Consider the following 19773-nt stretch of genomic DNA (forward strand, 5'->3'; position numbering starts at 1 on the left):
AAGGGTTGAATTCCAGTAGAGTGCAGGGATTGAGCATCTTAATGAATTCAGTGATGGAAGGAAAGAAGCATTTGGTTGCTTTTGCCTAAACAAAGCAACTGATTGATGAGTATGATTGGTTAGTACTGTATTTCTAGACTTTAAAGTAAAAAGGACTTTATTTTTTGGTTTTGAGACTTTTATTTCTCTGTTTCATAAAAATACTTGGTTAAGGATAAGATTGATACCAGTTTGGATATTTTCGGAGTATCCTTCTCCAGTGAGTTGTCCACTACCATTGACAATTGCATGGCAGGAGTGCAGAGCTTAGAACTGATCGTTTGGTTGTGGAATTGGTTTCCTTTGCCTATCACTTGCTGATTCTGCTGTTTGGTACACAAGTCCTGTTTGTTGGCTTCACCCAGTTGACACCTCATTTTCAGGTGTGCCTGATATGGTTTCCTGCACTTTCCATTGAACCAGGATTGATCCTCTGGCTTGATGGTAATGGTTGAGTGGGGGATATGCCAGGCTATGAATTTGCAGACTGTGCTGGAGTACAATCTTGTTGCTGTTGATGGCCCACATGCCTCATGGATACCCAGTTGTGAGTTGCTTTATCTGTTCAAAATTATCCTGTTTAACACAGTGATAGTGTCACACAACATAATTTGCATACTCTTGGTATTCTGCAAGTAAAGCAAGTTTACTTATTACTATTTTGGTTACCTTTGATGGATTTTTAATCCAATATTATATATTGTTGTATATTTGTATATATAAGGTTGATTGTCACTTTAGGAGCCAACTTACATGGCATAACAATGACAGCATCAGTCATTTTGGTTGGACAAACAGCCCTCTCTAACTTGCTGCCCACAGAGTGAACACCTCTATAGTAATGCTCCTGCTGTTTAATCTTTGGACTCCTGGTCCTTTTTGGAACTTAATACAAGAAGACATTTGGCAATGAGGATAAAATCTGTTTTGAGATCCACTGGGTCAATTCACTGATACAGCAAAAAGAAAATTCAACCCATGGGAGAGATGAATGATGCAGAGGAATTTGCCATGTGCTGCACCCTGAAGGAACATTGTAATGAGTACCCAATATAAAGGAACATGTCTTGATCTCAGGGTATAGACTCAGAAAGACAAGGTAGTCTGACAAATATCTTGTTTTAAATGGGAAGAAGCGAGATAGTGCAAAAACATTTCATGGTACATTGTGCTTCTACTTTTAAAAAAAAGTAGGAAATTCTGACACCATTGGACCATATGATGATAATACAGAGAGATGCATAGATGACCATTATTTTCAAACTAATGAAATTGAAGCAGATATCATCATCCCTTGTTCTTGGGACTTTTAACTTCCTCAGGAATCTGGTACAGCCAGAGAAGCAGGGCTCCAAAATTTATGAAGAAATAGTAGGAATTCTATAGAACCAATTTTCACTGAAACCATTGGGTATTGCTGAAAGGCTCAGATTTCACAAATGCAACCAGCATGATAATGAATTTATTTCCCAGTTCACAGAACTTTAAAAGGATTTTTGGTCATTTAAAGAAGGATTCTACAAAGTCAGAGACAACTTAAATGCTGTCACAGACAGATTGCTGTGTGGTTCAAGTGTGAAACAATCGAGAAGAGGTTACTGTTAGACAGGAACCCACACTTAAAGAAAGCACAGGAAATAGCAGGTGAATAGCAGGAAATAGCTTGATGGAACCTGTAGCCAGAAAAGCTCAACAGCTAAGTTCAAGCATGAGAATTCACAAAGTGGCAGCAGAGAGACAATCACTAACACAGACTCAAAAATTGCCATCACTGTAGAAAAACAGGTCAGCAGCTGGTATAAGTGGGCCAAATGTAGAAACTGCAGCTAAACAAAAAGGAGTTCCAGTTTGAATGCCAGATGTTTAGGGTTTGAATGTCAGGTGCTAAACAGAGACACTGAAATTCCTAAAGGCCTGGCATTCAAACCTGAACTCCATTAATAAACGAATCAATTTGGACCCCATTTACCATTCTCTGAAAAAAAACGGAATTGGTAAGACTCATCTTAAGAGACCAAGACACATAAATAGAAACTGGGACATAACACCAGCACTTCACCGGAAGCTCACTAACGATGTTATCTTGCATGGTGACGAAATGTCTGAAAACAGACCTTCCAGCGAACAACCACAACCATCAGCAATCCAATTTACATGGGAATGCCAATGTGTTCTTGAGATTACCTTTGCCAAATTAGTCGACTACAAACACTCCTTTTGTGGACACTTGCTATTTCAAACAAATAGATAACACCCTGGTAATGGCAGATCAATGTAAGAAGAATAGCACAAATGATATACTATCATCAAAAGTGATGGACATAGTACTTTATGGCAAGAACACAGGAAGTCTAGAACTGAAGCTATATGTCACACAGAAGCTGGAATTATCCATAAGGTAATAACTGATAAAAAAAAAGGTTCCATTATAGCTTCACATGGTAAGTAAGACACAGTTGTGATTACAACATTTTGTGTACCACTTCTCTAACACATTCTCCAACCAAGGAGTTACATGGTGGTTCAGTGGTTAGTACTGCTGCCTCACAGTGCCAGGGACCTGGATCTGGTTCTAGCATTAGGTGACCACTTGTGTGGAGTTTGCACATTCTCCCTTGTCTGCTGGGGTACCCAGTTTCCTCTCACAACCCAAAGATGTGCAGGTTGGGTGGATTGGCCATGGGGACTTGCTTTGTAGTGTCCCAGGATGTGCAGGCTAGGTGGGTTGGCCATGGGAAATGCAGGACTGGGTGGGATGCTCTTTGGAGGGTCGGTACACACCCAATGGGCCGAATACCCTCCTTCCTGAATTGTAGGAATTATAGAGTCATACAGCATGAAAAACAGACCCTTTAGTCTGACATATCCATGCTGACCAAGTTTCCAAACTAGACTCATCCCATTTGCCTGAGTTTGGTCCATATCTCTCCAAACTTTTCCTATTCAAGTACCTGTCCAAATGTATTTTAAATATTGTACTGTAGCTGCATCTACTACTTCCTCTAGTGGTTCGTTCCACATATGAACTATCCTCTGTGTGTAAACGTTGCCCCACAGGTCTCTTTTAAATCTTTCTCCTCTCATCTTAAAAATATGCCCCCTAATTTTGAACTGTCCTACCTTGAGGAAAATATCTTTGCTATTCACCTTACTTATACCCCTTTTTGTATTGTTCATCTCTATAAGGACCTCCCCCCACCCCACCCCACCTTCTACCCTCCAGTGGAAAAATATCCCAGCCATCCAGGATCTCCTTATAACTGAAACCCTCCAGTCCCAGTAATATTCTTGTAAATCTTTTCTGTAATTTCTCCAAATTAATAATATCCTTCCTATAGCAGGGCAACCAGAACTGTACACAATACTCCAAAAGTGGCCTTAACATCATCCTATACAAATGCAACATGACTTCCCAACTTGTATAACACGATTGTCTGAGCAATGAAGGCAAGGATACCAAATACCTTCTTTACCATCCTGTCTAACTTTGAAGAAACTTTCAAGGAATTGTACCTGAACCTCTAGGTCTCTCTGTTTGACACACTGCCCAAGGCCCTACCATTAACTTTTAAGTTCTGCCCTTGTTTGTCTTACCAAAATGCAACACCTTGCATTTATCTAAATTAAACTCCATCTGCCACTCTCCAGCCCACTGGCCCAATTTTAGATAACCTTTTTTGCTGTCCACCCTATATCACCAATTTTGGTGTCTTGTGCAAACCTACTAACCATGCTTCCTAAATTCTCATCCAAATTGTTTAAAAAAATAATAAACAACAGTGGACCCAGCACCAATCCCTCGAGAACACAGCTGGTCACAGGCTTCCAGTATGAAAAACAACCCTCCACCACAATCCTCTGTCTCCTACCTTCAAGCCAATTTTGTATCAAATTAGCCAGCTCTCCCTGAATCTCACGTGATCTAATTTTATTAACCAGTCTATCATGCAGAAGCTTGTCAAATGGCTTACTAAATCCATGTAGACAAAACCTACCGCTCTGCCCTCATCTAGCTTCTTGGTCACATCCTCAAAAAACTCAAATCAAGTTTGAGAGACATGCTTTCCCACGCACAAAGCCATGCTGACCTCCCCAAATACAAATACATTATAATTTAGCAAATCATTTAACAAATGTTAGTAACAATGATGAATTAAAATGACAGGTCATGATTACGTTTTGATTTTAAAAATTTAAAAAATGGTGCAATATGTAGAATTGTTATCATAATGTACCTCTAAATCAAAATACTACAGGTGCTGAAAATCTGAAATAGAAACAGAAAATGCTGTAACTACTCAATATGTTAAGAAATACCTGTGAAGAGAACTAGGTTTTATGTTTCAGGTTGATGATCCTTTATCAGGACTTAAGAAAGATATAAATGCAATAGGGTTTGAACAAATGAAAGAAGTCGTCGAAGATTAAGGGCTGATTTGTGATAGAGCAAAAGACAGAAGAGATTTAGAAGTCAAAAGGTTTTGTGCGACAGAAACTAGAGTGAAAGAAACTGAAAAAACTCTTAGTGTTTGTCAGACTGGATATGGATAAAATGTTTCTCTGGCATGCAAATCTAGAACTAGGAATCATACAGCATGTTACAATTCAGTGTGTTAAAAAACTGGAAATCAAGGTCTGCTGGAGACATTGCAAAAAAAATTAAAGATTTTTTAAAAATTGTATAATTTCCCAAACCTATCTTTTAGATCTATGTTGACGAAAAGCATGCACTAGATAGTTATACTTAACAAGACCTACCATATAAATAACCAGATTATCACCACAGATAAACAATTATGAACTATCAGTATAAAATTACTAGTTAAATCTCTAATCCCCTTATAAATTTCTCCTTAAACACACAGAGATACTGAAAAAAATATAGGTGTTATAGGCAAAGGGAAAAACTGGGAGGCAATTTGGCATTTCCTATTCACACTGTCATTGCAATTATTCTTATGCAGGTCTGAATACTGCTTCTTGGTCTTTCTTCTCTGGAAGCTTTCATTAGTTTGCAGGAGGCACTGGGGGACAGTTCTCACTTACATAATGGGTGGCACGGTGACACAGTGGTTAGCACTGCTGCCTCACAGTACCAGGACCCAGGTTCAATTCCCACCTCGGGCAACTGTTTGTGTGGAGTTTGCACATTCTCCCCGTGTCTGCGTGGGTTTCCTCTGGGTACTCCGGTTTCCTCCCACAGTCCAAAAATGTGCAGGTTAGGTGAATTGGCCATGCTAAATTGACTGTAGTGTTAGGTGAAGGGGTAAATGTAGAAGAATGGGTCTGGGTGGGTTGCTCTTCGGCAGGTCGGTGTGGACTTGTTGGGCCGAAGGGCCTGTTTCCACACTGTAAGTAATCTAACCTCTAACTGGTTAGTTAAAAGTTACAGGTAAAAACAAGGACTACAGATGCTGGAAACCAGGGTCTAGATTAGAGTGGTGCTGGAAAAGCACAGCAGGTCAGGCAGCATCCAAGGAGCAGGAACTGAAACTAGAGGAAAGAGAAACTGATATTCTTCAGACTTAAGGTGGTTTTGGTTGCAGAGAATAGAGACAGTCTGTGAGATGGTGGAGAACTAATGACAACTCTGCATCTTGTTCATAGTCCCAAGCTAGTCAGCAACCTGAGAATCAGTCAAATAGTTGTTGTTGGCAGAAAGTCTTTGTTTTTGAAAGCTGGTCACTGGTCCCCAAACCAATCAACTACTTGTGGCCAATTAAAGCTTTGCAAACTTCAACTACTGCTGGAGCCACCAGCTATGTAAACAATGCTTACAATGAGTGTCAGGTAAATTGCTTTTAAATCATGGGTACCAGCTGCTGGTAGCTCTACAATTCTGAAGAAGAATCACTGGACTTGAAACTTTAACTGGTTTACCCCCACAAATACTTCCAGTTCTGGAATATGGAAAGAGTGCAAAAAAGTAGCATTGAGTTGGATGATCAGCCAGGATCTAATTCAATGGTGGGGCAGGTTCCTGCTGTCAGGTTTCCGGCTGACTGTCCCAGTCGACTTTGAAGGTGCAAACTCGGCGTATTGAAGGCATACTGCCCACATTGGACCACAGCTGTTAGGAGACTGGCAGTGGTGGTTCCTCCAAGACGGAGGCGGCGCTGTGGCACCACTCTCACCTGGCCCGCGCCCATCCTGCTGCCGGTGGTGATGACGTGTTTGCGGACGCGGGTTGTGCGCGAGGTCACGGCTCGTTGGGGGTTGGGGATCCGGCGGGCGGAAGGACGGACCGGTACATCCGTGTGGGAGGGAGCCGCCGCCGCCACCGCTGCTCGGGATTTGGAGGAGGAGGAGGAAGAGGAAGAGGAAGTGGAGGGGGGGGGAACCTCGGGTAAGATGGCAAGTCTCAAACCCCCGCGTGGGCCGCTTCCGCCTCTTCACTGTCTCTCAAGGCGACCTGGAGGGAGGGAGGGGCGGGGTTAGGGCTGTGCTCGTCCCAGGGGACTGGGCCTGCGCCTCCCTCGGTTTGGGGGGAGGAGAGGAGGAGGAGGAGGAGCATGCGCGACCCCGGTGGGGGGGAGGCAGGGGACGTATGGTGTGCGCGTGTCAGGGTTCAGTTCGAGGTGCGCGTCCCCGGGGAGACAGGTGTGTTTACGCCTGTGCGCGTTCCCGCGGAGGTAGCGGGGTGGTATGTCCGTCTATAGTTTGGGGGGGAATTGAGACCCAGATTTTGATTGTTGAAGGAAGAAGCTGGGCTGTGGGGCGGGTGATATGGTTTGATGTGAATGACTGACACTTCCTTTTACTGTGTCTTTAAACCGTGAATATCAGTGTCTGACTTTGCTCACAGCTGCCCGTTAGTTTGGAGCTGTTTAGTTAATTAAGTTTCTCTGCAAAAATCAGAGGATTCCACTTACGTATGTTTGAAACAGAACAAGTTTCCGGAAGGGTTGTTGTCAAAAAAAAAGTCGTGAATGCTGTCCGAAATTTTGTTACCCTTCCTCTTTTGTTTGACGACGTAGCGTTCTGCCATCCTTTCCTTGTATGTACATGTATCTGGGCCTAGGAATGAGGTGAAGTATTGCGACTCCGATCAGAAAAGGGACTTTAGAGAACTTAGCCTCCTTATTAAATAGGACTGCTATAACCAGAGATTTTAATCTACGCAGTTTGGATTGCTTCATCATTATACATTTGAGTTTCTGATGCTCTTATCTATATTGGACTAAAACATAAATGGAGTGCAATTGGGGAGATGTAGAGTAATCCTTAAGAATTTGCGACATTCAAGTTATTGAATGGTAATATGTGACTTTGTGCAGCAAGCAATAGGAGAGAAAATAGTACGAGAGATTTTGTTTCAAAGGTGTTAGAGTACCAATGTGACTACTCCAAAAGCTAGTGTTTCCAAATAAACCTATTGGACCATAAACTGGTCTTGTGTGATTTTTAACTAAGTGTGACAATGTTTTAAAATTATCTTTGCTATTTATGAGGTACATTTTTGACCTCCTTGTCTATAGAAGGATGTACTAGCCATGAAGCAAATATGGCACCAAAAGAGAAAATGTAGGAAAATCTCAGCAGGTTTGGCAGCATCTGTAAGGAGAGAAAAGAGCTAATGTTTTGAATCTAACTGACCCTTTGTCAAAGCTCTTGCTTTTAATTTGCTTTTAAGCAAACATGACAAATGTTCTGTGGATTGGTTCTTGGGCTGAGGAAATTGTTTTAGGATTTGAGGTGGCATAGATGTAAAAGATTTGAGAGGCATCTAATTGAAACACACAAAATTCTTAAGGGACTTAATAGGATAAGTGAAGTCAACAATTAAGGCTCACTACCTCTGACTGAAGAAATAAGTTTCAAACTGCGATGAGACATTAGGTCATGACTTGGTACTTTTAGGGATAAGGGAATCAAGCTATGGGAATAATGAAAGAGGAGTTAAAAGATCAACCATGACTCTTTTAAAAGCAGTACAGACTCAAAAGTTTGCTTGGCCTACTCTTTTTAGAATCCTGCAAGAATTTACCTTGATTATGAAAGTGAGCTGCTTAGTTTTGAGTGCAAAATATGAAGTAATTGCTTGATGATACAATTCTTGAATATAGCTAAAGAGAGGGATGTCTTCCTTCTGTACACATTATTTGATTGAAATTTAATGTGGAGGTGCCAGTGTTGGACAGGGGTGGACAAAATTGGAAATCTCTCAACACTGAGTTTAGTCCAACAGGTTCACAGTACAGTCTTGATAATCCAAATTTCGGTTTATCAGAACAATATCTCAAGGCCCTGTAAAAATGGCATTAGGCAACTCAGCATTCAGTTATCAGTTAAACTGCATGATGGCGTGCATTGCTGGATAACCGAGAAATGTTTGATAACCAGAACTGAAATGACCATTTGTTTATGATAGATCAGTTATTGATTAAACAGCATGATGGCATGCATTGCTGGATAACTGAGAAATGTTCGGATAACTGACAGTCGTAAATTACCATTTAATTATCGATTATCCAAACAAAATACTCTCCACCCGTCTCGTTCAGATAATCAAGGTTCTACTGTATTTTGAAATACAAGCTTTCAGAGCGCTGCTCCTTCATCAGATAGCTAGCTCTGAAAGTTTGTATTTTCAAATAAACCTGTTAGGCTATAATCTGGTGTTGTGAGATTTTCAACTTGCTTGAAATTTAGCATTCTTACATTTGTTTTGATGAGTGTAAGACAAAATTTTGGCAACTTTATTCTTTTCAGCAATGGTCAAACTGTGATTTTTTTTCTTAATGCAAAGGACGTTAGATATCTACTCTTTCGCCAGAAAAGTATAGGAATTAAGCCCATTGCAACTTGCAAAAGGTGTCTGGATAAATACACAGAAATCAAGAAACTAGGCAATGAGTTTGCTTTGACAGTATCAACTGAATGGCCTAGACTGTAAAATTCAGTAATTCTAAGTCAGTAAATTAATACCAGAGATTTTTAGTTTGAAAATTTATGGAGAGATTCTCTTGCAGATTATTTATTATTTGGAATTTGAAGGTTAAAGCAAAACATTCAGGATATTAAGATGTAATGGATATTTGTTGTGTTTATTATGAATTCAAGAAGGTTGACGGAATGTGTTTATGGCTGTCTGCTCACTTTTTACTCGCAGGTTTTTAACTTCAATCATGCTATGATGAATTTATTCTGGGTTAATGGGAAGGGAGAAAAATGTTTAGAGCTGAACACAACACCAGTGTCACACAAAGTTTCACCAGCTGAATGTATGCTCATTTTAAAATGTTTTTTTCTTTTTACTCCCAAAGCTGTGACAGGAGCAACTGTCTCTATGTGCTACGTTGAATCTTGGAAAAATGACAGATGACAGAGATGTATTACGGGACGTTTGGTTTGGAAGAATACCAACCTGTTTCACTTTATCTCAGGATGAAATAACTGAAAGAGAGGCTGAACCTTATTATGTAAGTCTGAGGAAGGAGAACAGTTGTTTGTAATCTTTGGCTTTACAGAACGGGACAAGACCTGTTCGGTTTATGATTGAGGCATTCAGTGCAAATTACTTAAAATGAATGTAACATTTCATACCCATAGGCTGTACTTTTCTATATTCTGTTAATAAGTAGGGATATTTAACCATCTGATTTTTGTTTTGAACAATTTATTTGATGAAAAGCCAGTGCTGGATTTGTGTCAGAGATCTTTTCTCCTGCTTGTTGACTGTTCCTTCTCTTCCACTGCCCACCATGCTGATAGAAACTGTTCAGGAGTAGTTGACCCCCTCTAGTTTCAAACATTTTACCCGTAGGCTAATTGGCACAGGGTCAACAAAATTAAAGAGGTAAATGTGTGGCTCAATGATTCAAGTGGGAGAAATGGGTTTGAATTTATAGGACATTATAGACTGTAGGGAAGTAGATGGTGACATCTTGCAAAATGTCCAGATTACAGAGGAGGAAGTGCTGGATGTCTTGAAACGGTTAAAAGTGGATAAATCCCCAGGACCTGATCAGGTGTACCCGAGAACTCTGTGGGAAGCTAGAGAAGTGATTGCTGGGCCTCTTGCTGAGATATTTGTATCATCGATAGTCACAGGTGAGGTGCCGGAAGACTGGAAGTTGGCAACCGTGGTGCCACTCTTTAAGAAGGGCGGTAAAGTCAATCCAGGGAACTATAGACTGGTGAGCCTGACCTCGGTGGTGGGCAGATTGTTGGAGGGAATCCTGAGGGACAGGCTGTACATGTATTTGGAAAGGCAAGGACTGATTAGGGATAGTCAACATGGCTTTGTGTGTGGGAAATCATGTCTCACAAACTTGATTGAGTTTTTGGAAGAAGTAACAAAGAGGATTGATGAGGGCAGAGCAGTAGATGTGATCTATATGGACTTCAGTAAGGTGTTCGACAAGGTTCTCCATGGGAGACTGATTAGCAAGGTTAGATCTCATGGAATACAGGGAGAACTAGCCATTTGGATACAGAACTGGCTCAAAGGTAGAAGACAGAGGGTGGTGGGTGGAGGGTTGTTTTTCAGACTGGAGGCCTGTAACCAGTGGAGTGCCACAAGGATCGGTGCTGGGCCCTCTACTTTTTGTCATTTACATAAATGATTTGGATGCGAGCACAAGAGGTACAGTTAGTAAGTTTGCAGATGACACCAAACTTGGAGGTGTAGTGGACAGCGAAGAGGGTTACCTCAAATTACAACAGGATCTGGGCCAGATGGGCCAATGGGCTGAGAAGTGGCAGATGGAGTTTAATTCAGATAAATGCGAGGTGCTGCATTTTGGGAAAGCAAATCTTAGCAGGACTTGTACACTTAATGGTAAGGTCCTAGGGAGTGTTGCTGAACAAAGAGACCTTGGAGTGCAGGTTCATAGCTCCTTGAAAGTCGAGTCGCAGGTAGATAGGATAGTGAAGAAGGCGTTTGGTATGCTTTCCTTTATTGGTCAGAGTATTGAGTACAGGAGTTGGGAGGTCATGTTGCAGCTGTACAGGACATTGGCTAGGCCACTGTTGGAATATTGCGTGCAAGTCTGGACTACTTCCTATCGGAAAGATGTTGTGAAACTTGAAAGGGTTCAGAAAAGATTTACAAGGATGTTGCTAGGGTTGGAGGATCTGAGCTACAGGAAGAGGCTGAACATGCTGGCGCTGTTTTCCCTGGAGCGTCGGAGGCTGAGGGGTGACCTGATAGATGTTTACAAAATTATGAGGGGCATGGATAGGATAAATAGACCAAGTCTTTTCCCTGGGGTCAGGGAGTCTGGAACTAGAGGGCATAGGTTTAGTGTGAGAGGGGAAAGATGGAAAAGAAACCCAAGGGGCAACGTTTTCATGCCGAGGGTGATATGTGTATGGAATGAGCTGCCAGAGGATGTGGTGGAGGCTGGTACAATTGCAACATTTAAAAGGCATCTGGATGGGTATATGAATAGGAAGGGTTTGGAGGGATATGGGCCGGGTGCTGGCAGGTGGGACTAGATTAGGTTGGGATATCTGATCAGCATGGACGGGTTGGACAGAAGGGTCTGTTTCCATGCTGTACATCTCTATGACTTTATGACTCTAGTACCAGTACTGAGGAAGGAGGGAGCTGTTTCAATGGATTGCACTCTACATGAATCATGCTGGGGCCAGAGACCTGGCGAAATGAGCTGACTGGTGTGGATAGGGCTTTAAACTAAATAGTGGGAATGAGTTCAATTGCATGGAAAGTTATGAAAAAATTAAAGAGGGGGAGGGCTCAGCAGAGGTTATTTATGTTTCCAAAACAAGTAATAGGACAGACAGTGTGCAAAGGCCCAGGAATCTAACTTGAGGCACAGCAGAGATCGGGACAACTATGAGAAGGGGACAGTCAACGCAGGACTGAGCATGTTGTACTTAAATGCACACAATGTTGGAAAGAAGGTAAATGAGCTTGCAGCTCAGATTGAAATCGGCAGGTATAATGCTGTGGGTATCATAGATGTGGCTGCAAGGTGATCAGGGCTGGGAATTGAATATTCAGGGATTAATTGAAAGGATGGGCAGAGGACATGGGGTTTCCTTGTTAGTAAGAAATTAAATTTAAATTGATAGCAAGAAATGATATACAGTTGCAAGGCATGGAATCTGTGTAGATAGTTGAGGAACTGCAAAGGCCTCTTAGAATTGTCAGGATGTGAGGCAGGCAATACATGAGAAAATGGAAAAGGCATGTAAGAAAGGTACTATTATAATAGTCATTGGGGACTACAATATGCAGGTGGACTAGGAAAATCAGGTTGGTAGCGGATCCAAGAAAAGGAATTCTGAGATTTTGTTTTTGAGCAGCTTGTGGTAGAGCTTGCTAAGGAGCAGGCCGTTTTGGATTTCATGTAATGAGGCAGACTTGGTTAGGGAGCTAAAGATGAAGGAACCCTTAGGGAAGGCAGTGACCATAGTATGTTAGAATTCACTTTGCAGTTTGAGAGGGAGAAGCTGGAAGCAGATGTAACAGTATTACAATTGAGTAAAGGTAACTACAAAGGCATGAGCTGATTGGAGGGGAACCTATCAAGAAAGACTATGGAGTAGCAATGACAGGAGATTCTGGAGATTACATCAGAAATTCATTCCCAAAAAGAAATGTACAAAGGGAGAATGAGGCGACTGTGGCTGACCAGGGAAGTCTGGGACAGCATAAATGCAAAAGAAAAGGCAAAGCAAACAGTGTGGTGAAGTTTAGTGAGAAGCCTTCAAAAGCCAGCAGAAGATATCTAAAGAAAGCAATTAGCGGAGGGAAATCAAATGAGGGTAAGCTAACTAGTAATATAAAAGAACATTGCAGGAGTTCTTAGATATGTAAAAGGTAAGCAAGTTCAGCATAATGGACATTGGACTGCTAGAAAATGAAACTCAAACGGTAGTAATGGGAACCAAAGAAATAGTGGAATACTGAATCGTTGCTTTGCATTAGTCTTCTCAGTGGAAGACAACATGAGTATACCAAAACTATAGAAGAGTCGGTGGCAGAGGTGAGTGTAGTGACCATCACTATGAATAAAATACTAGGGAAGCTGAGAGATCTGAAGGTAGATAAATCGCCCAGACCAGACTGACTACACCCCAGAGTTCTGAATGAGATAGCTGAGGAGATTGGAGAAATTCTCCCAGGGATAAAGGCCTTGTCATATAAGGAGTGGTTGAAGACTCTGGGTTTGCATTTGGAGTTGGGAATGATGAGGGAAGGATCTCGTTGAAGCTTACAGGATACCAAGAGGCCTACTTAGAGTGGACATGGAGAAGAAGTTTCCATTCAGTTGGAAATAGTGAGACCTGAGAGCATAGGCTCAATGAAGGGACAGCCATGAGATGAAAAAGAATTTCTTCAGCCAGAGCGTCTCACATCTGTGAATTCATTATCGTAGAAGGCTGTGAAAGCCAAATTGTTGAGTGCATTTAAGACAGAGATAGGTTCTTGGGGAAAGATATAAAAGAGACCTAAGGGGCAACCTTTTCACGCAGAGGGTGGTACGTGTATGGAATGAGCTACGAGAGAATGTGTGGAGGCTGGTACAGTTGCAACATTTAAGAGGCATTTGAATGGGTATATGAATAGGAAGGGTTTGGAGGGATATGGGCCGAGTGCTGGCAGGTGGGACTAGATTGTGTCGGGATATCTGGTCGGCATGGACAGGTTGGACCGAAGGATCTGTTTCCATGCTGTACATCTCTATGACTGATAATGGAATCAAGGGTTACGGGGAGAGGGCAGGGGAATGGGATTGAGTGTTCTACATCAGTGTTCTTTGAGGATGTAATAAGGATTGATATAGTAGTTGTATTTGGATTTCAAAAAATATATTTGATAATGTAGCAGATAGTGTTACACAAGATCAGAGTTCATGCTGTGTGTGATGTGGTCGCAAGGATAGAAGATTGGCTTCCTAAGGAGAAATGGAGAATTAGGTTAAATGAAACATTTTCATATTGGCACAATAGGCTTCCCATGTTGTATCATTCTTGGAATTAAGAGTACTGTCATAATGAATCCCTGTACCAGAGAAACATCTGAAGAAGGTTTATACAAAGCTTCTTGTCTGCATATGTAATCACAGCACAGAGTGAAATAAACTTAAGAATGTAATAATATTGAGTGAGATGCCAGGTTTCTCCAGAAGGAGTGTAAGAAAATTGAATAGTGAGCTTTCACCAAACTGTACTCTTATGGATCCTCATTGCCTCAAAGATCAACACCAAACAAAATAGATGTGGGAAAGATTAACTTTGTGACTGGAGGAACAGGTACACGTGGTTATTTGACATCTGTGACTATTTCAGATAAGGGTAAAATTGAATTTTCAATTAACCCTTGTTCAGAAAGGTTTCTCTGGAACATCTAAGTAACAGATGTCATTGGCACTTTTAGAGATTTTTGACTGCCCATTTCCACAGAATTCCCTTCCTCACGTCCCATGATTCTGTCATGATAAAAACCAATCTGACTTTGGCATGTTTACAAGCCTAGAAATGTGCTAACTTACTGAATTTCTTTTCAGCTGCTGTTACCAAGAGTGAGTTATTTGATGCTGGTCACTGACAAAGCTAAAAAGCACTTCCAGAAAGTAATGAGACAAGAGGATGTAGGAGAAATGTGGTTTGAGTATGAAGGAGTACCATTGAAGTGGTGAGCTTCTGTTTCATGTCATATATACATGTTATGTTTTGTGAATTTTACAATGCTGGTTGGTAGTCTGGTTTTTGTGATCGATGCAAGTGTTTTCATAATGGAATTTTATACCCCATTAAAATACCCATCACAATTTGCTAGCAAGAGACTCAAATATATCTTTTCAAAAAAAAAACAACTAACTTGTACTTGGAATAAACAGGAGAATGCTGGAGAAACTCTGGTCTGGTGGCATCTTTGGAGGGAGAAACAGTTATCCTTTTGAGTCTGGTATGATTTCTGAACACCAAGCATGTGTGATTTGGGACAAATCAGATTAGTCAGCCGGCGACAGACACATGATTGTATGTTTAATTCCGTTCGAACAGAAGTCATACTGGAATTGTCAATATGTGTTTGTCAAAACCTGAAGAAATGCAGCAGTTCAAGAAGACCGTTTACCATCATTCTCTCAGAGGCATCCAGGGATGGACAAAAAAATAATATGCGTCTACCTTCCATTAACTTTTGCTGCAACTGTTCCAGATTCAGTCATACACGTAAAGGGTGCAGTACTCTGAGTGTCATCCGATGATGCACTAGGACACTATAAATGGAGCTTTTGTCCCATATTGTAAATCTAATGTGAAAATATTGAATGAATATTATGGAAAGTAGTAATGTGACACAGCCACAGGTCCCACAAGTGCTTGGATTTATCCTTGAAGTAATAATTTGCATAAGCTTGTCAGTAACCCCCTTTAATTGTCAAGTACTGGGTGGGGGGGGCGGCGGTGGGGAGAGGAGGAGAAGAGATATCTTGTCTGATTACCCTATCCGTGCCCCTCATGATTTTATAAACCTCCATTAGGTCTCGTCTCAGTCTCCAATACTTCAGAGAAAACAGCCCCAGGTATTCATACTCTCCCTATAGCTCAAACCCTCCAACCCTGGCAGCATCCTTGTGAATCTTTTCTGAACCCTTTCAAGTTTCACAACATCCTTCCCAAAGAAGGGAAACCAGAGTTACACACAATACTCCAAAAATGGGTTAACCAATGTCTTGTACAGCCGCAACATGACCTCTCAAATCCTATGCTCAAATGTTCTGACCAATAAAGGAAAGCATACAAAACACCGCCTTCACTATTCTATCCTTCACCTGCGACTCTACTTTCAAGGAGCTATGAACCACCACTTTGTTCAGCAACGGTCCCCAGGACCTTTATCAATAAGTATATTGGTCCTGTCCTGATTTGCCTTTCTAAAATGCAGCATCCATTTATCTAAATTAAACTCCATCTGCCACTCCTTAGCTCATTGACCCATCTGATTAAGATCCCATTGTACTCTAAGGTAACCTTCTTCACTGTCCACTACACTTCCAATTTTGGTGTCATCTGCAAACGTACGAACAATACCCCCTAATGATCCAAATAATTTATATAAATAATGAAAAGTAGTGAACCTAGCACCGATTATTGTGGCATACCACTGGTCACAGTCCTCCAGTCTGAATAGCAATACCCCACCACCTTCTGTCATGTTGACTATCCCTAATCAGTCCTTGCCCATCCAAATGCATGTAAATCCTGTCCCTCAGGATTCCCTCCAACAACTTGCTTAGTGGCCAAAGGTTCCCTGGTTTTTTTCTTACCATCTTTCTTAAATACTGGCACCACGTTAGCCAACATCCAGTCTTTCGACACCTCACCTGTGATTATCAGTGATACAAATATCTCAACAAGGGGCCCAGCAATCACTTCACTAGCTTCCCACAGAGTTCTAGGGCACACCTGATTAGGTTGTGGGGATTTTTTCACCTTTATGCATTTTAAGACATCCAGCACCACCACCTCTGTGGTCTGAGCATTTTTCAAGCTATCACCATTTATTTCCTTACATTCTATATCTTCCACGTCCTACTCCACAGTAAACACTGATGCAATATACTCATTTAGTATCTCCCCTATCTCTCGCAGTTTCACACATAGGCTGCCTTGCTGATCTTTGAGGGGTTCTGTTCTGTCCCTGGGTCTCCTTTTATCCTTAATGTGTTTATGAAATCCCTTTGAATTCTCCTTAATCCTATTTGCCAAAGTTTTCTTGTGTCCCTGTTTTGCTCTCCTGATTTCTCTCTTAAGCATACTCCTACTGCCTTTATACTCTTGTAAGGATTCACTCAACCTCTGCTGTCTATACTGACATATGCTTCCTTTTTCTTATGCAAAATCTCAATTTCTTTAGTCATCCCACATTCCCTAGACCTACCAGCCTTGCCTTTCGCCCGAACAGGAATCTATTACATCTGGACTTGCTTTCTCATTTTTGAAGGCTTCCCATTTTCCAACCATCCGTTTACCTGCGAACATCCACATCCAATCAACTGTTCAAAGTCCTTGCCTTATACCATCGAAATTGGCCTTCCTCTCCCTGCACCAGCTCCTCAACCACGCATTCATATACTCTATCCTCTTATTCCTATCCTCACTAACTCGTGGCACTAGGAGGAATACAGGTATTATACCATCAAGGGCCTCCTTTTAAAATTCCTGCCTAACTTCCTACATTCTCCCTTCAGAATCTCATCCTTTTCCATTCTATGCTGTTAGTTCCAATGTGTGCAACAGCCTCCTGCTGATCTCACTCCCCTTTGAGAATATTCTGCATTATGTCTGAGAGATCATAGATCCTGGAACTAGGGAAACAGCATACCATTCGGATTTCTCGCTTTTGCCTACAGAAACATCTGTCTGTGCCTCTGACTACAGACTCCCCTATCGCAATCGATCGCTTATAACCTGACGTACCCCTCGTTACATTAGAGCCAGTTTTGGTACCAGAAACTTGGCTGTTTGTGCTACTTTCCCCTGAGAATCCATCATTCCTTTTCCAAAACAGAGTACTTGTTTGAATAGCCACAGGAGACTGTTGCACTACCTGTTTCCCTCCCCTATCTGCAATTTTTCCTCCCTCCCTATAACTGCCATCCATCACACCCCCTAGCTTTTGTAAATTCCTCCATGCCTCTAAATTCCAGTCCAACCGATTCCTTGTGATCTGATAGGATTCACCACCAAACACACTTCCTGCAGACGTAATCATCAGTAACATGGAAACCGCCCCTAACCTCCCACATTTAACAGGAAGGGCACATGACTCTACTAAAGGGCATCTTTGCACCTGAACAGTCAGCAGATCCAGAAAATAGCATAGGCTTACTGCTGTAAAAAAAACACTACTTCAGGATAATTTAGTATCTATGTTTTATATTTTTAAATCCTAATCAAGAGACAGATCTCAATAAAACATATAATCAAAAAGAACCTACTCAACTCCCTATTGTAGATTTACAAAAAAAAAGCAACTTTAAACTTAAAAATCATGCAATTATCTGCTCCTGTGCTGTGAGCGGTCCCACACGGGTTCCTCCAAGACCTGGTGTGATTTTTGCTGTTTGTTAATTTTTCTTAGACGCACTCCAATCTCCAGAGATACTTCAACTCAAAACAACAAAGGCAGATTCACTGCTGTGTCAGACAGCAGTGTAGGTTTCTCTTTTTCTTGCTCTCTCGCGCTCTCTCTTTCTTCCCCCCCCCCCACTCCGACCATGTAGTCTCTGCCATTGTCTCCCTTCCTTCTGTTTAAACTGCCATTGTTTTTGATTTTTTTCCCCCCGAAGTTCTAAAACAATGCAACAGCATATAAAATAGTAATTGCTGCTCCTGCAATTTGACAGAATCAGCTCCAACAACTAAAATACCTCAAAAAAGGAGCAGCTCTGACAACCACAATTTTTTTTCATCTTCTATCTTGCATTACCCAGAAGGTGGTATTGGGTGTGGCGGAGTGGACAAAGGTGTCTGGAGGGAATGGTCCGTGCAGAAGGCTGACAAGAAGGGATGGGGAGTATGTCTCTTGTGGCATCCTACTAGAGGTGATGGAAATGGCGGCTAAGGATTTGAATGCTGGTGGGATGGTGGGGGAGGACGAAAATGGCGAGGTAGTAATGGGAAACTCAGAAGTGGCAGAGATACTAAATCAATATTTTCTCTGTTTTCACAGTGAAATAATTCCTTCCTTAAGACTTCAGAGGAACTTGATGCAATTACTATAACTAGGGAAAAGGTATTAAGTGAACTGATTGAATTAAAGTCAGATAAGTCCCTGGTTCCTGATGTCCCGCACCTTAAAATATAAAATGAGATGGCATTGACAATAGTGAATGCATTAGTAATGGTATTCCAAAATTCCCTGGAATCTGGAAAGGCGCCAGTTGGCTGAAAATATGTTAATGTGACACCGTGATTCAAAAAAGGAGATAGGCAATAAGTGAGAAACTATAGACCAGTTAGTTTGATCTTTTGCTGGAGTCAATCTTAAGGGCGGAGGTAACCGAACTCTTCGAAAAATAAAGCAGAATTCACCAGTGTCAGCATGGTTTCATGAGGGCAAGTCATAGTTGATAAACTTACTGGAGTTCTCCGAGGATGTAACCAGCAAGGTGGATAATGGGAATTAGGTAGATTTGTATCTTGACTTCCAGAAGACATTAGAGAAGGTGCTGCATAAAGGACTGATCCAGATGATTAGATCCCAGGGGTTAAAGGTAGAGTCTTGGCTTGGATCAAGGACTGGCTGGCTGACTAACAGAAAGAAGAGAGTTGGGATAGATGGGTCTTTTCGCTGGATGGTGAACTGTAGTAGTGGGGTGTCACAGGGTTCAGTTCAGTTCTCAGACCTCCACGATTTATAATCTATATAAATGATTTGCTAGTAGGGACAGAGTGTAACAGCAAAATGTGCAGATGATAGCTGGGAAAGCAGGCAGTGATGAGATAGAGTTTACAGATGGATATTTATAGGCTAGGAGAATGGGCCAGAATCTAGCAGATGGAGTTTAAAAGGGCATATATATAGGGGGCATATTACTATATAAATAGGAAGTAGGTTCAAAATGCATCAATGTAAAGGGATCTGGACTTCATCATGCATGAATCGCAAAAAGTGGGTATGTAGGATGAATTGGTACTGGAGGCAGTGCAGAGGATGTTCACCAAGTTGATTCCCAGGGATTAAAAGGCTGTCACACTCGGAGCAGTTGAAAAACTTTTGGCTTATACTTGAAGTTCAGGATAATG

At 41.5% G+C, this 19773-nt stretch overlaps 1 protein-coding gene across 3 annotated transcripts in view; it reads left to right on the forward strand.

The window, feature by feature from the left end:
* Positions 1-6568: 6568 nt before the first annotated feature.
* atg5 (ATG5 autophagy related 5 homolog (S. cerevisiae)) overlaps positions 6569-19773 on the forward strand; it is a 158969-nt gene continuing 145764 nt past the window's right edge. The window contains exons 1-3 of one of the 3 annotated variants that reach the window (XM_072552733.1): positions 6569-6639; positions 9306-9461; positions 14523-14650. In XM_072552733.1, coding sequence (XP_072408834.1) covers positions 9354-9461; positions 14523-14650 — 236 coding nt within the window. In that variant the 5' untranslated portion in view covers positions 6569-6639; positions 9306-9353. The remainder of the gene's footprint in view (positions 6640-9305; positions 9462-14522; positions 14651-19773) is intronic. The other 2 variants (XM_072552742.1, XM_072552723.1) reach the window with 2 other exon arrangements.

The sequence above is a fragment of the Chiloscyllium punctatum genome, chromosome 3 (genome assembly GCF_047496795.1).
Source record: "Chiloscyllium punctatum isolate Juve2018m chromosome 3, sChiPun1.3, whole genome shotgun sequence".
Lineage (NCBI taxonomy): Eukaryota > Metazoa > Chordata > Chondrichthyes > Orectolobiformes > Hemiscylliidae > Chiloscyllium > Chiloscyllium punctatum.